The following is a 16,145-nucleotide window of genomic DNA, read 5'->3' on the forward strand; positions in this document are numbered from 1 at the left end:
AAAAATTTTTTTAATAAAACTAAAAAGAAAAAATGCGGTCAGTTTTTTGAATTAACCTTTTTATATCAATTTTAACAAAACATGTAGAGATTATATTGTAGATTTTCATTTTATCTTTTTATCTAGAACACAGTTAATCATTAAAAACTGAAACTTCATTTCAGGAGTATCACCCCAATCAATTAAATTCAAAATTTTATAAGACATTTGTTTTAACATTAATTCATTTAAAATTTAATCAAATTCTGTATATTGGCTCTCGAGGCCAATTTTTGACACCGGTTAACTTTTTAATCACTTTTTGACGACTTTCTATAACTACATACATTTTTCAGACTTAGATGTGGAGGAAGTAATAAATAAACACAATAAGCACAAAATTAATAAATAAATAATTAATTTTAATGTAACAGTATTACTATTCGCGCACTTTTACTACAGAAAGATAAAAAAAGAATGTAATATTTCACAGGTCAGTTCTACAATAGAGGATAACTAATTGTCACTTCAACAGCACAGCTTAAATACATCTAGACACTATAAATGGAAACGTGTATGTACTTACAGTAATAAAATAAATACCTGATGGATGACGACATTACACATACAAGAATATCGGCTAACAGACAACAAACTGCTAATATTTATTTTAAAAAATATAATAAAAAAGCTATTAATTTAAGGAAAAAACTATTACCAATCCAACAAGATATAATGCATATACTAAATAAATATTATTACCATAAATAACAGTAGATAAGAAAAATTTAATTTTTATAAATTTAATGTTTAATACTTTGAACACGCTTTTCAGTTAATAAAACCATTTCACTCATTTCCAACCAGTAATTGACAATTTCTTTTACAAATAATCAGCAAACAAAGAAGTAATATTCAATCAGTCTTATATTTAAAGAAAGAAAAAATTTTCAAGGATTATACCCACAATAAAATGACATCTTAAAAAAAAAAGAGGGGGTAAATAAAAGAAGCTAACCCCTGAAGAAAATAACATTGCATCAAAACAGAGAAAACGAAATGTATTAGGGTGATGGAAAAGAAATTGAATTTGAAATTGGAAAAATAATGGATGAAATTCTCAATAAACAATCCTGCAAAAGATCAAATATAAGAAAAGATAATCATGAACTTTTCATGAGTATAACACTTCTACTACAAGTAAAATTAAATTTTTTCTTTTATCAATTTATACATTAAAGTAGAAACATTTTTTACAGATGACTTACAGTTTCGGTGTAAGTAAACTTTTTTCATCTTTAACTCATACAAAGTCGATTCATTAATTCTAAACTCACAATTAATTAACAGATTTTTATATTAAATGCAGATTTTTATAATTTAATGCATACATGGATTAATATTAAATGTGAAAATGGTTTTCACCAATTTGATAAATAAAGAAGAAATATTTTAAATTTATTAAACCTTAATCCTATTTATTATAAATGTTCATTAACAATGCAGTGCAATAGTTTAGTTGTCCTTTTGCTGCTTAATAATAATGTATGAGGGTCATTCAATAATTAAACAGATAAATAACTGTACAGCAAAAATGGTTGATTAAATAAATATAAATTTTTTGTCTACTTTTCCATGTAATCTCCACCAACTTCTCTGGACTTGTCCCATCTGTTTACAAGTTTTCTTATCCCCTCAATGAAGAATTCTTTACCTTGATCTCAAGCCATTTTTCTACTTTTACCTTTACATCTTCATTGTCACTGAACTTGATACTATGCAACAAAGCTTCTTTCATCAGATCAAACAGATAAAAATCTGAAGAGGCAAGGTCAGGGATGAGGTAGGGAGCTCCCAACCCTCTTTGCCAATAGTTTCCAATGTCACTTGTGCCATATGAGGTCAAGCGTTGTCTTGAAGAAGCATACCTTTCCTCTGACATCCCAGACATTTCCTCTTCAACGCAGGCTTGACTTTGTTCTCAATCATGGCTGAGTAGTATAGGCTGTTGATAGCGTATTGCTCCTCCAAATAATCACAGAAAATCAGATCATGGGCACACATGGCCTTACATCGGCTTACGCAGCCAATTGTTGCATTTTGCATTTCTTACAACAGAAGATTCAGGGTGTTTTCCACTGCATGCTTTGATTCTTGGACTCCGACTCAAATTGATGTATCCAACTTTCATCACAGGTTAAAATCCTGTCCAAAAATGCATCACCTCAATTACTGTAACGACTTTTAAGTCTGGTGCAAATGCAAAATCTCTCGGCTTTGTGATTAACGGTAAACTCTCTGGGAATCTACCTCGCACAAATTTCATTACAGTTCAGTTTGTTTTGAATGTTGGAATGAGTTGTGCCAACACTTATATTTACGCTATATTTTTCAGCAATTTGTTCAACTATAGTCATCAGTCTTCTTGGATAAATGGATCAATACAAGAATCTAATGCCGAGGTTGACCCTGTTATCAGACGCCTGGAGCGATGCTTGCTGGTCACACTTTTGCAGCCACTTTTAAACTTTTCCATTCATGCATAAAAACTCGCATGGTTAATGCAACTACTGCCATATTGTTTGTTCATCCAAGAGAATATTTCTGACAGTTGTACACTTTCCAGAAGTAAAAATCGATCACAGAATGCTGTTCTTCAAAAGTACTTTCTTTGAGCGGACACACCATAGTAACTAAGACTTTAGAGGTTATGAATACATAAATATTAATCAAACAGCTGATTAACACTTTTTGCAAGGTAGACAACTAACACAAAAGTTTCAATTGCCTGCCATATTGTTTGTTCATTCAAGAGAATATTTCTGACAGTTGTACACTTTCCAGAAGTAAAAATCGATCACAGAATGCTGTTCTTCAAAAGTACTTTCTTTGAGCGGACACACCGTAGTAACTAAGACTTTAGAGGTTATGAATACATAAATATTAATCAAACAGCTGATTAACACTTTTTGCAAGGTTGCCAACTAACACAAAAGTTTCAATTGCCTGCATTAAGAGTTTCCTTCGCTAAAAGTGTTTGTCTGTTAATTATTGAATAACCCTCATATCTAGTACAGGATATTTGCATGAGAGTTTTACCTAAGATACTATGCAAACATTAATCAGTAGCCTATTAAAATACAAACATGTAAATGAACAGAATGATCAATGAATAAATACCAATGTTGTAAAAAAACTACTAAAGCCTGATAATTACCGTATACAGGCCTGTAACGCTTCCGAAAGAGCTACAGAGATAACAAGCATTTATCATAACCATTCATTAATTCATAACCTTCATATGTTGCTGATGGCTGGAAAAAAGTTGAATTCCAACTATATACAACAGACTTTACAACCAATTCTAAGAAAGAATAATTTCAAAAATAAAATAAAAATCAATCAGAAGTTGCTGTTCACCTACTTGACAAATAACTTGATCTTGTTTTTTGAATGTATATATAAAATTATTACTATACAAGCTAATTAATAACACACAGATATTTCTCAGCATCAATTATACTCTTGTTCTAACATATGTAAATAGCACACAACAAAATCAGAAAGAAAATTCAATTGGCAATCCTGCTGAAAATATAGCTGATATGTCAAAACAGTCTTGCAGAAATAACAAGTAAATGTTAATGAATAATGGCTAGGTGAATCATCAGTTTATTGTTTTTACACTACATATATTTTACAATTTTTATTACTGTACTTCATTATCAAAAATTTATATAATTTTTGATAATTTAAAGTTTGCACTACACGAAGAAATGAGAAGGCCAATCATTATTTTATACCTATTAATCAGTTATCTAATATACCTATCAGTGGTAAAATTTGTTAAATTTATTGACCGCTTCAAATTGTACCTTTTTTTTTACACCCCTTTTCCCCCAGGTTGGTTATCCATTTAAGTATTCTCAACCGGGAGAAGTGTCCATTTACTCTAAGGAGGCCTTCCCGCCCACCGGCTAAACTTCCGGCACGGCAGGTCAGCCTTCCCGGTAAGATCTTTTGTTGTTGCCTGCCTCTAATCCCCGAGACAGGAAAACCAGGTCTGGCTTCGCCGTTCCCAGCCATGCCTCGGGAAACGGGACTCGGTCTTGATAGTTTGCCTGCCTCAAATCCCGCCATGAGGCACCAGGACGGCGATGCCGCCCCCAGACCCCTGCAGCGAGGCCGGGTTTCACTCTTTATAAATTCAAATTGTACCTATCAAAATTTAAAATTATGAACACATCTAATTTAAATATGAATAAGTCTAACTCATTCTTTTGAGTACCAAACCATATTAATTTTACATAAACATAACAAATTTAGGTAATGAATAACGAAATCTCAACTATATAACATTTTATAATCTAAAATACTATCCGTACTGACTGGAAAATCCGTTTATGACTCTGTGTTTATTAATTAGCATATTAATATTACATTATTATTCATTTACCTTTACTAAAATTTCAATATAACTAATAAAATATAAACTTGTTAGAACCGATGTACTAGGCTACTATCAATTTTTGCATGCAGTTCACAGAGAACTGTGCATCTCCTTGTACAATATAAATAAAATATTAATGTACATTTGACAATATTATACAAGATTGATATTAGAAAAAAAGGTGTCTATTATATCTGGTGGTGTATAATTACATAATTATAAATAACTATATAAAAAAAACCGCTTCTGTCATTAGTAGCATAATGCACATTATTGTTAAAAAAGTGACAGTAAATTTTTAAATAGTCTCATGGTTAACCTTAACATAGATTTTAATGAGAAAAAGTACAGAAAAATACAATTTAAAAACACAACTGAACTATTTTTGATTTTTTAAGATAGATTTTATAGAAGAAATTTACATCTACATTAAAAAAGATCAAGAATGGGGAAGGGCCGATTTATTACAAGGCAAAAAATTTCATTACAATTTAATTTTTTTTTTCTGGAGGAAGGTAGTTTTTATTTATTTAGCTTTACTAATACAGGACCATAATAAAAAATTATTTTTATATTAATAAATTAAGACAAAGATTCAATTAATTTTGTACATAAGCGAACTAGAGTTGTACTAAAATATTCACAACTAACTTTGTTTAACTTCTAAAATATTACAGCATTATAAAATAAAGGCAACTTAGAAGCAGATAGGTAACTGAATACTCCTCCAATGTTGCAATTTCCTCTCTTACAGTTAATTAATAATTATATCATGAAAGAAAGAAAGAAATATTTAAATGAAATTTATTTTAAAAAGTCAATCACTTTTTTTCAAAATTTAGAAAAAAAAAATCTTAGTACATTATTATCATATATGATAAAACAGTTCACATTAGATGATTATATAATAAAAATTATAAATTCATAAATTAAATGGGAAATAGGTTAAGAAAAAGGAATCTTAACTTGTGAATTTGAGAATAACTCTGTGAATTTATTGGTAAAATACAGTATCTTTTTATAATACATACACAAAACTGTAATTTTTTCCCCTGGAAAAAACATAAAAAGGAAAATCTTTAGCCACTACATTAACATAAAAAGATTTTCTTATCATTAGTAGCATACTTATCAACAAAAAATAAGAGGGAACAGAACTGATGATAGAAGAAAATTAGTTAAAAAATATAAGAATGGAAGATTTTCTACACCTGAATACACTGACTTAACAATGTAGCAGTAATGAGAGTACTTACATCAGCAAATACACAAAACTCTGAATCACTTACGAGACTAAAGAATACACAATGAACACGCACTTTTATAAAAACATTTCTGACTAGACAATTTGCAAAACACATCATACAGTTTACACTCTAATATTCAGATCATAAAGTAATATGACATTTCCGCCTATTCCATATTAAAGATTAATATATGAAATGACTATCTTACAGAATTGCACAAATATAACCAATAATAAAGTTCATATTACATTTCTGAAATAAATATGTCTAACGTCGTAAATATACACGATGGTAGTAAGTACTTTATTACAAATTTCATTAAAAATATTTATGAAAGCATTAACACTGGAAAACCAGGACTTTCATTAATTATGATCAGTTACCTAATTTTCATTCTTTAGTTGCATTTGAATTCGATGCATGCATTCATTTAATAACATATATTTATACATTTTTCAAAATAAGTGTAGTAAAACTGTAGAATACCATTCTTAAGTTTCCAATAATGTTTTGTTATTTAAAAATCAAAGTACGGAAAAATTGGTGCAAAACCAAGACCAGTGGCTAAATTACATATAACATGATATGTTTTTTATAGAGATATTTTACTGAGAAATTTTGGGTTCTATTTTTTGTTTTAATAAAACATACATTTACATAACTTATTCTACCTTAGGACATTTTAATGTAACCTCTGGCACATGAGTAAAGTCATTGCTTTTTTGTTTTCAGAAATCTCAACTTATAATCTTGGATTTATGGTCAATATATGAAATTTATACAACAATTTAATCAAAAACTAGTAAGAGAATCTTGCAAACCCAAGTTTTTTGAAACCAGTCAGACTGATCTGATCCTAGATTGATATTAATATCAAGGACATTTACTATGTGAATATTTTCATTGTTACTGTAACATAATCTTTGTTTGTAAACTATTTTATAATTTATATATTATAAAAAAAAACCCAACAATAAACTTAAGTGAATAAGTATGTTAAAGTCTTCACTATTTTTCTTAGTAGCAAAATAATAGGAATAAAAATTAATTTATTATTAATAATGGTTAACAAAAAATAACAAAATTAATTTTAAAAATCTACAAATTACCGAAAAGTAGATACTTTTTCAAACATGTCCTACAACATAATATGATCACCAACATCATAAACTTTTAAAAATTTCATTATTAAAAAAAAATATATAAAAGGTAAATGAATTCCTTGGTTTTATGAAATTTCTCAGGAATAACACCCTACCTCTTTCTTTATTACAAGGAATGGCTGGATAAGAAGAAACAAGTGGAATCTTACTCAGCATTTGTTGGAGAAGCAAAAATTAACTTTTACCAAAAAATAGATAATGTTCAATTAAAACAGCACATCTTCATGTTTTTACTTTTCCTTTTAATAAGAATAAATATGAAAGTAATATCTATTAATAATAGTAAAAAATTTGGAAGTAAAATTCATTAGGTGTAATATAATAACTGTAAAGGGTGCATCATCATGCAATACAATATACATAGTTTACGAGGTTTGATAAAAAAATACACAGAATTTTAGATTTTCTCAAAAAATCTTTATTTATTCATCAATACTTATTTTGTAACTGAAGGTTAACCAAAAAGCACCTCTGCAACACAATTTTTGATATGACATTTAAGCTCCTTCAGCGATTCTGTCTTTATCTCTTCAAAGTTGGCAAAAAATCGCCCTTTCACGATTCTTTTCAGCTTGGGTAATAGTTAGAAGTTACAGGCGACCATGTCAGGCAAATACGAAGGCTGAATGTTTTTGGCCAAAAATTCATGAACAAGCAGTGAAGTGACAACAAATGCATTTTCGTGGTGCAATTGCCATGAATTGTTTCACTATAAATCCCAGTGTTTTCTTTGGACTGCTTCACACAACTGGTGTAGAACTTCTAGGTAGTACTACTTATTCATCGTACAACCTGTTGGCAAGAACTCATGATACAATAAGCTGTTCAAATCAAAGAACACAGGGATTTGAATCGAATTCACATTCGATTGATCTAACTTCACAAGCTTTTTTTTCAGTCTGGCTCTTCAGAAAGCTTCCATTGGGATAACTGGACCTTAAGCTTCAACATCATACCCATATACATTCATGTTTCATCATCTGGATTCACCTGTCATTCACTTCATTTAGCAACTGAGCATTGCTCATTTGGTCAAAATTTCAGCAATTTTGGAACAAATTTTGCTGCCACACGTTTCACGTCCAAAACATCAAAAAAATTGCTTGACATGAGCCAAATGAAACAATAATTTCATCAGCAACCCTCTCTGATAGTGATTCAGCAATTGCCCATAATTTTCTTCACTTTTTCAGTGCTGTCATTTGATGATATGCTGGGATGTCCAGGGTGCTTGTCATCTTCATGGCCCTCTTGGAGACATTTGTATCACTTTTAAGTGCTTGTTTTATTCATAGAAGGATCACCAAAAGCAATGGTCAACATTTTCAATGTAGTGCTGCACTTTATTCCATAGAGAAAAATTTAATGCCAATTCTTTGCTCAATTTTTTTCACAAGTTAAAAATCGCTGATCATAGGATAACATGTGTAGCCTTTTTGAAAGCCAATAATAAACTGAACATCTAATATGGCTACCAAAGTAAATATAAGTTAGGGACAAGTATACCAACACAACAAAAAAAAAATAACTGTGACAACTGGACTTGAACAGCATGGAAAATTACAAAATTCTGTGTATTTTTTTTATCAAATCTAGTAATAGAAAATTAATAATACAATTAGAATAAATGAAAAATACTTCTACCTATCTAAATTACATTTTATTTAATGGAATGTACAAAAATTCTCACTTTTACAAATAAAACTTGGTTCAATCTCATAATGATAAAAGAAACATTTAAAAAAAATGAAAAGTAGGTCCTCTTTAGAGTACTTTTCACTAACTGTAAGTTTTTATCAAATATACTACAACAACTTACACATTTTCTCTTAAAAAATATTTTCCTAATTTATAACACTTTAAAGAAAAATTTTTTCTTTTGTGGATTCTATTTTCATCTCTAATCACAAAGGAGAAAAAGAATCATAAAACTATATTATATTTACAAAAGATACAATAACATTAATTTCATCTCTATCTTATGATATGAAATACTTCGTAATTATTTTCTTACTAGAACGCTTTAATGAAATAAATACACTAGTAAGTAACAAATTTTCCCTCCATGTTTGTTTAAAAAAAGGAAAAAACCTTGTTAAAGGAGAGAGTATTGCACTTAAAATAAAACTTAAAACTAATATGAATAACAGTGTAGTGTCTGCAAACTCTTTATACCTGCATAGTTATAAATTTACAGATATCAATAATAAAATGTTCTTCAAATAACATAAATGAAAATAAAACTTAACACTTTCACTAATCTAACAAATATTACACAAATAAACTACATTTAAAATCGATATACATTGTAACTATAATATATTACATTATTTTTACACAATTAAAATTTCACTTTAAAAAAGTCATTCAAAGTAAACAGTAATATTAAAAAAATAAATAATTAAAAATATGAATGTTAACAGAGAAAATGTATTGTATTATCTTACATCTTTTAATACAAACACTACAAATCATTAAATTTGGGAAGAAAAAAAACAGCATGTGCATTTCTTTTAAAAACATTTTCATAATAATTTAAACACACTGATAAAAAAGGATAAGGACAACACATTAATATTAATACAGAAAATGAAACATAGTAATTGTTGTTCAAGCAAACAATTACAGCTTAATAATCTGTTATTTCACCTGTATTGTTTAGGCTACTTTTATGCAATCAATCAAATCAAAGCCAGGTTACAGAATCTAAAATATAACCTCTATACAATATACAATATACAAAACAAAAACAATATTGAATAAGACAAAATAATCAAACATAAAATAAATATAAAACTGAATTTTTACTGAATGCGATCTAACTAACCTTGGCATTGGTGACATGGTCAGCAGGCAATGACTCTGGAACAGTCTGCAGTGTTGTCCTCATGCTGGCCGACATCCTCCACTACACTACAAGCCAAGCCAGTCACTGCCGAGGCCGAAAACAGCCTCTTACCATTCGGTCACACCTGCAAATGTCATATTTATATATCAATATATATATATATATATAAAAATGTCAACGGAAGAAATTATGATAAATACGAGGGTTATTTTTTTTTTCAAGGTCCGATGGTCATGAAATTAAAACCATAGTGAAAATAAAAAATTTTTTATTTGTAACAAGTACTTACATAGTTACGTTATTTCTCTACATATTCGCCACTCCAATTTAGACATTTGTCGTAGTGTGGTACCAACTTTCCAATACCCTCATCATAGAACGGAGCCGCCTGTGTTTTCAGCCATATTTCTACGCTGGTCTGCAGCTCGATGTCTGTGCCAAAATGTTGTCCTCCTAGCCAGTGTTTCATGTGAGTAAAGAGGTGAAAATCGGATGGAGCCAAGTCCGGGCTGTATGGTGGGTGATCAAACACTTCCCAACGAAAACGCTGCAGGAGCTTCTTTGGTACAGCTGCAGTGTGTGACCGAGCATTGTCATGGAGAAAGACAATGCCTGATGACAACATTCCGCTTCGCTTATTTGAATTGCCCTTCGTAGACGTTGAAGAGTCACGCAGTATGAGGCTGCAGTAATGGTCGTGCCACGTTCCATGAATTCCACCAAGAGAACTCCATTCCGGTCCCAGAACACAGTAGCCATACACTTTCTGTTGGAGAAGATTCACTTGAACTTCTTTGGTTTACTGGGAGAATGAGAATGCATCCACTGTTTGGATTGTTCTTTTGTTTCTTCAGTTTTGAAATGGACCCATGTCTCACCCCCCATGGCAATTTTGTTCAAAAAATCTTCTCCTTCATTGTGGTAGTGCTGGAGAAACGTCAGGGAGGCACCCATTTTCATTGTTTTGTGATAGTCGGACAGCATCTTGCACACAGTTTGCGGTACTGAAGTCTCTCACTCACAATGGTGTAGAGAGCTGACCTTGAAATTTCAGGAAACGAATCTCTCAATACAGAAATTGTGAATCGACGATTTTCTCGAATTGCCTCATCCAATCGCTCAACGAGATCATCGGTTGACACTCACTCACTTCCTTCCCTGACCGCCTGCATCATAAACATCTGTAGGTTCTGCTTCAAAGTTCCTGCTCCACATTATCGCACTTTGCTGTCACTCATTGAAGTTTCACCGTACACATTACTTATTCGTCTATGAATTTCAGCTGCATTACACCCCTCAGGCTGAAGAAATCAAATTACTGCACGCACTTCACACTTGGCGGGAGATGCTATTGTTGTAGACATGTTTACGTGCTAGCTGCGTGTTCAGAACTAAACGAAGTGACACGGTGTGATTGAAGGCCATACTTGAGACGCTGTGCAACACATATACGCAAAGGTTCATCCTATATTTGCACGGGTTTTTATTTCACGTTAGATCGGATCTTGAAAAAAAAAATAACCCTTGTAAATAGGTAACCAGACTTTTTATTGCTGTAAAGCAGTGTTTCTTAACCTATGGGGTGTGCCCCCTCCCCCCATGGGAAACGTTATAACACTAAATGGGGAAGTGCGAGCATATTGAAAAGAAAATATTATTTTAAAAAATCTATGAATTTACTGAAAGGAAAGCAAAATAAAATACATTCTGATGTAATACATAATGAAGTACACATTTACACTGGCATAATACACTTATAAATAGAATTGTATCAGTACTGCATAATCTATTTTAATAATTAACGTATCAATACTAAATTAAAAACAAGTTTAATAATTACTAGTGACTCCCTTGGATCTGTCTTGCAGAGCAAAATTTTTCAAAGGAAGGTTTTTCTTTTTTTCCTGTTTAGCCTCCGGTAACTACTGTTCAGATAATACTTCAGAGGGTGAATGAGGATGATATGTATGAGTGTAAATGAAGTGTAGTCTTGTACATTCTCAGTTCGACCATTCCTGAGATGTGTGGTTAATTGAAACCCAACCACCAAAGAACACCGGTATCCACGATCTAGTATTCAAATCCGTGTAAAAATAACTGGCTTTACTAGGACTTGAATGCTGGAACTCTCGACTTCCAAATCAGCTGATTTGGGAAGACACGTTCACCACTAGACCAACCCGGTGGGTTCGAAGGAAGGTTTAATGTTAGAAATAGACACTCTGAGTTCCTTTTCTATATTTAGCTGAGATCTATGTTTTGTCTTCAAAACAACCACTGCAGAAAATCCAGTTTCACAAAGGTGGGATGTTGAAAACAGTAATGGTATACGTAACAGTAATGGTATACGAAATGCTCTTATTTTCAGAAAACTCATCATCCACCCCTGCCCTAAATTCAAAGAAAGATTTATTACTAAATTTGACTTTTGATTTTGCCACTTGCTGTGAAGTCTATGAAGATTTATTCCTCGGCAGTTGAAGAGCTCTTCGAGAGTATTTTGAAATGGATCCCTAACCCACTCGTAACTTGCTACCAAGTTGTCGCCAGCAAGAAAAAATTTTTTTTAATTTTTTGCCAGCATGGCTAAATGATTTTCAATGGTTACAAAAATAATTTTCAAATGGTGTTCTTCAGGTTTGTAAGTTTTAACACATTCATCCACATTTGCAAACATTTCTAGGTTTTTTTGCTTTAAATTTATGCTTCAGAATTCCAATTTTCTACAAAAAGCATCAACTTTATCACTCATATCCAACCACATCTGCTGCTTGAAGTAGAAGATTCAAGGTATTTAATTTCTTCAATATGTCGACGAAGTAACTCGATTCAATCACAAATTCATTCACCATCTTGAAACTTCGTCAGTTTTCCTCTTCTAGAAAGAGGTAGTGTGGTGTGGTGTGTGTGGTGTTAAAGTTTTGCTTATTATTTATTAATATCAGTCATGTGATATTTGTGGACCAAGTAAATTCAACAATTTGGTCAGATTAATCATGCTCAAAGAGATAGAAAAATATGAAAGCTAAAATAATAGAAAAGAAAATTTTTTAAATATGTTATTACCAAAATGTTAAAAAACAATTGTTTAAAAAAAAGGGAGTTAGAATCTGGTAATGGGATGTATTTTAACCTTTTTAAGATTAACAAAAATAAACATGATTGGAAAAAAGCAAGTCTAATGAATTATAATAAAAAGCAATATAATCAATCTAACAGGAAATACATATGAAAATAAAATAAACCAAAGGTATACATAACATTATTTTAAAAACATAAATACAGGACAAAACACTAATAACTAAGAAATAAAATTTTATAATAAAGGTGCACGTATCAGTTTAAGTAAAATAAGCAATTAGTTAAATTACTCTAATACCAATGACCGAAATAATGTAAATAAACAAAACAGCGTAAAAGGTAACTTATTTGGAATAAATTTCCAAACCAAATTAAAAGATCCTGTAACCACTAACAATTTATACTAATTAAAGCATAAAAACAGATCCACTGAATAAGATACTGAAATATGTAATGAACAAAAAAATAGTTAAATATGTAAGCATTTAAAAATGTAGTCAGGGTAGGGAGGCTCTTTAATATAGAATTAATTCAGAGCTCTTTAATAGAAGACAATTAGTATTCAGAGCTCCCCGACAGAAACACCCCATATAATCTTTTTAAAACAATAATCTGAAAAGAAATAACATTTACATAACCAAACTTAATGATTTTTTTGAAATTATCTATTTTGACTAAATCTAGTCATTCACTATTCTAGAAACTTCACATGCTTTCTTTTTAATAATCTAAATTTACTTTAAAATGTATACTTCTATATAATATACATAGCTGATTGATCATGATAAATATCAGTTTTAACTTACAGCAAAGGTACTGCAATACCTGTTAAGGTAGTATTTAAATAATTATACGTTTTGTTAATTAAGTAATTCTTGTTCAATAAATTGGTAAGTTTACATTGAGCTTGCTGTTACTTTAGTATGTTGATCAGATTTTTGTGGGTTATTATACTAACATATAATTAACACACGCACAAATTAACATTTATAAAGTGCATTCATAAAAGTCATGCAATCCTAAGAGGTCCTAAATTTGTTTGTCTCAGGCTTTCAGACAAGGCAGATATATTGTTAAGACTACTGTACTAGACAAGACTAAAAAACATAGATCACGTGGCTAGTCCCTTTACCTGCATCAGTAGTTTCCCAGTACAAGTATGTTGTTTTCACAAACTCAAGAAATACTTCTTGCGAAACATTATTTAGTCATTCAGTCTTATTCTGAATGCCACAATGTTTTATGACTAATCTTCCTGATTGTGCAGTACCAAATAAATTGATTATTTTTCTTCCTAGATTTTATGAAATAGGAACTGTAATGGTCCTCCATCAATATTACAAGACAACAGTTTGTACAACAATATCAGTTGCTTTTACATTCTCCAAAAAATTACTTGGGAAATTTTCTCAACATACTGGAATTAGGGTAGGTGTTACTAACAAGGTTACAAAAAATATTCAAATTACGTTTTATCAAATTCAAGTATTGCTTAAACTTGCAAGAACCTGACTTTATTTAATAGGCAACTTCAGTATTGTAAGTATGTAGTTGAAACATTTTATTGGTGATGATGTGGTGTTTTGTAAAGTTTTTTGTTTAGTTGAATCATGGTTTTATCTTTCTGAATACATTAACAGCCAAAATAATAGAACATGAAGTTCTGAGAATTCTAGCATTTTTCATGAGAGGCCATTGCACTCTCATAAAGTTGGCATTTGTTGTGCGATTTCATGATGAAGAGTGGTTGGATCCACTTTCTTTTCACAGAAAAATTAATTGCAGAAAATTATTCAAATTTAATAGCTAGCTATGTTTAAAACTGGAGAGTGAATCTGCTTCAGCAAGACGGTAAAATGGTACTACCTGCCAAACTGCCAATTTTAGTATGCAGTAAGGTAAATTTATTGATGAGCATGTAATTTCCTGTAACAAGAAATTATGGCATCCAGTTTCCAGATCTCACACCACCAGAGTTTTATTTATGGGGTCATCTGAGATTGTTTTTACTAACCCACACTGTTTAGCTGAACTGAAAGAAAATATTGATGTCAGTATCTCTAACTGTGCAGAACTATAAAAAAATTTACTTAGAACACTAATAAACAAGTTGATGCTGCAACAATGCTCAAAGCGGACATTTTGAATATTTATTGTGACATAAATAAATTTTTTTTTTTTTTTAAAGTCTGCTTATTCCTTATATCATATAATTAAATTATAATTGTCAATAATTAAATATAGTTATTTTAAAAGTGGGTTGCATGGCACTAAGAGCCACTTAATCCAAACATTCAATTTATCTTTAATGTTAACGATCAAATGGGATATTAAACGATAATTAAAGTAATTTACTGTAAACAAATTATTAAAATAATTATTTATTTAAGTATCTATCTGAAACATAATTTTATTGAATAATGATTACAAAAATTAAATAACTGCTAATAAAAAACGAACCCAAGAGAAGAATTTACGTGGCAAGTCATAAGTTTTATGAAGGGCATGAAAGGTCTTGATTTTATAAGAATAATTATTTAGATTTTCTTGAAGAAACTTGTTATGTTACAAATACACATCATTAAGTAATTCTGTTGAACAAAACTTAGCCTATCACAGAATTAACTTAAACCGCATTGGGAAAATGATCATGCACCATATGGCTCACATTTAATTGTCTTTTGGCGATACCTTGGTGTTATACAGTTTATTTATACGTCTATTAAAATGACTTTACAAAACTGGTCAGTATTGAATTTAGTCAACCCACTGCAACGATGGCAAAGAATTGTTTAATAGGACCATCTAATTTCTCTACCTCTTTCATTCAGCATACACTTGCATAACTGAGATTGCAATTTATTTTATCTTGCATTTTTTTTTTTTGAAATATAATATATGAATCATACATATTCAGCAGACAAGAAAAGTTAGATGTGATAAGTATGCTGAGTCACATAAACTGGACTTTCACATTATCTTGATATTAATTTTTTTACATTACAATAATTCAATAACACATTTGTTTCACTTAAGTTTTACGGCTTATTTTTAACATTTTGTTATATATTCTTTTCCTCTGATGAATTTGCTATACAGAATACCAATTATGAGAAAAGGAAACCCGTTAATAATTCATGGGCTAGTATAGAAATCCACACTACTCTATATATATTATTAGTGATTGTATCACTAATTTAGTGATATACCATTATATAATGTATCACTATAATGTATTTTAGAGTGCATATTGATAAAAAAAATATTATCAAAATTTTAAAATAAAAAACTGATAATTTGACAAAAGTTATCCTGTATTTTTTAGTAAAAAAATCTAACATATCATGCATGACATAAAGCTGCTAATAAGTTGCTCA

At 30.3% G+C, this 16,145-nt stretch overlaps 1 protein-coding gene across 11 annotated transcripts in view; it reads right to left on the minus strand.

The window, feature by feature from the left end:
• Positions 1 to 16,145, minus strand: part of LOC142318879 (serine/threonine-protein kinase MARK2-like) — a 385,326-nt gene that overhangs the window by 341,589 nt on the left and 27,592 nt on the right. For all 11 annotated transcript variants that reach the window (XM_075355485.1, XM_075355493.1, XM_075355492.1 and 8 more), the window contains one exon: positions 9,667 to 9,811. In XM_075355485.1, the coding sequence (XP_075211600.1) occupies positions 9,667 to 9,741 (75 nt within the window). In that variant the 5' untranslated portion in view covers positions 9,742 to 9,811. The remainder of the gene's footprint in view (positions 1 to 9,666; positions 9,812 to 16,145) is intronic.

Source organism: Lycorma delicatula, chromosome 2 (assembly GCF_047948215.1).
Source record: "Lycorma delicatula isolate Av1 chromosome 2, ASM4794821v1, whole genome shotgun sequence".
NCBI lineage: Eukaryota > Metazoa > Arthropoda > Insecta > Hemiptera > Fulgoridae > Lycorma > Lycorma delicatula.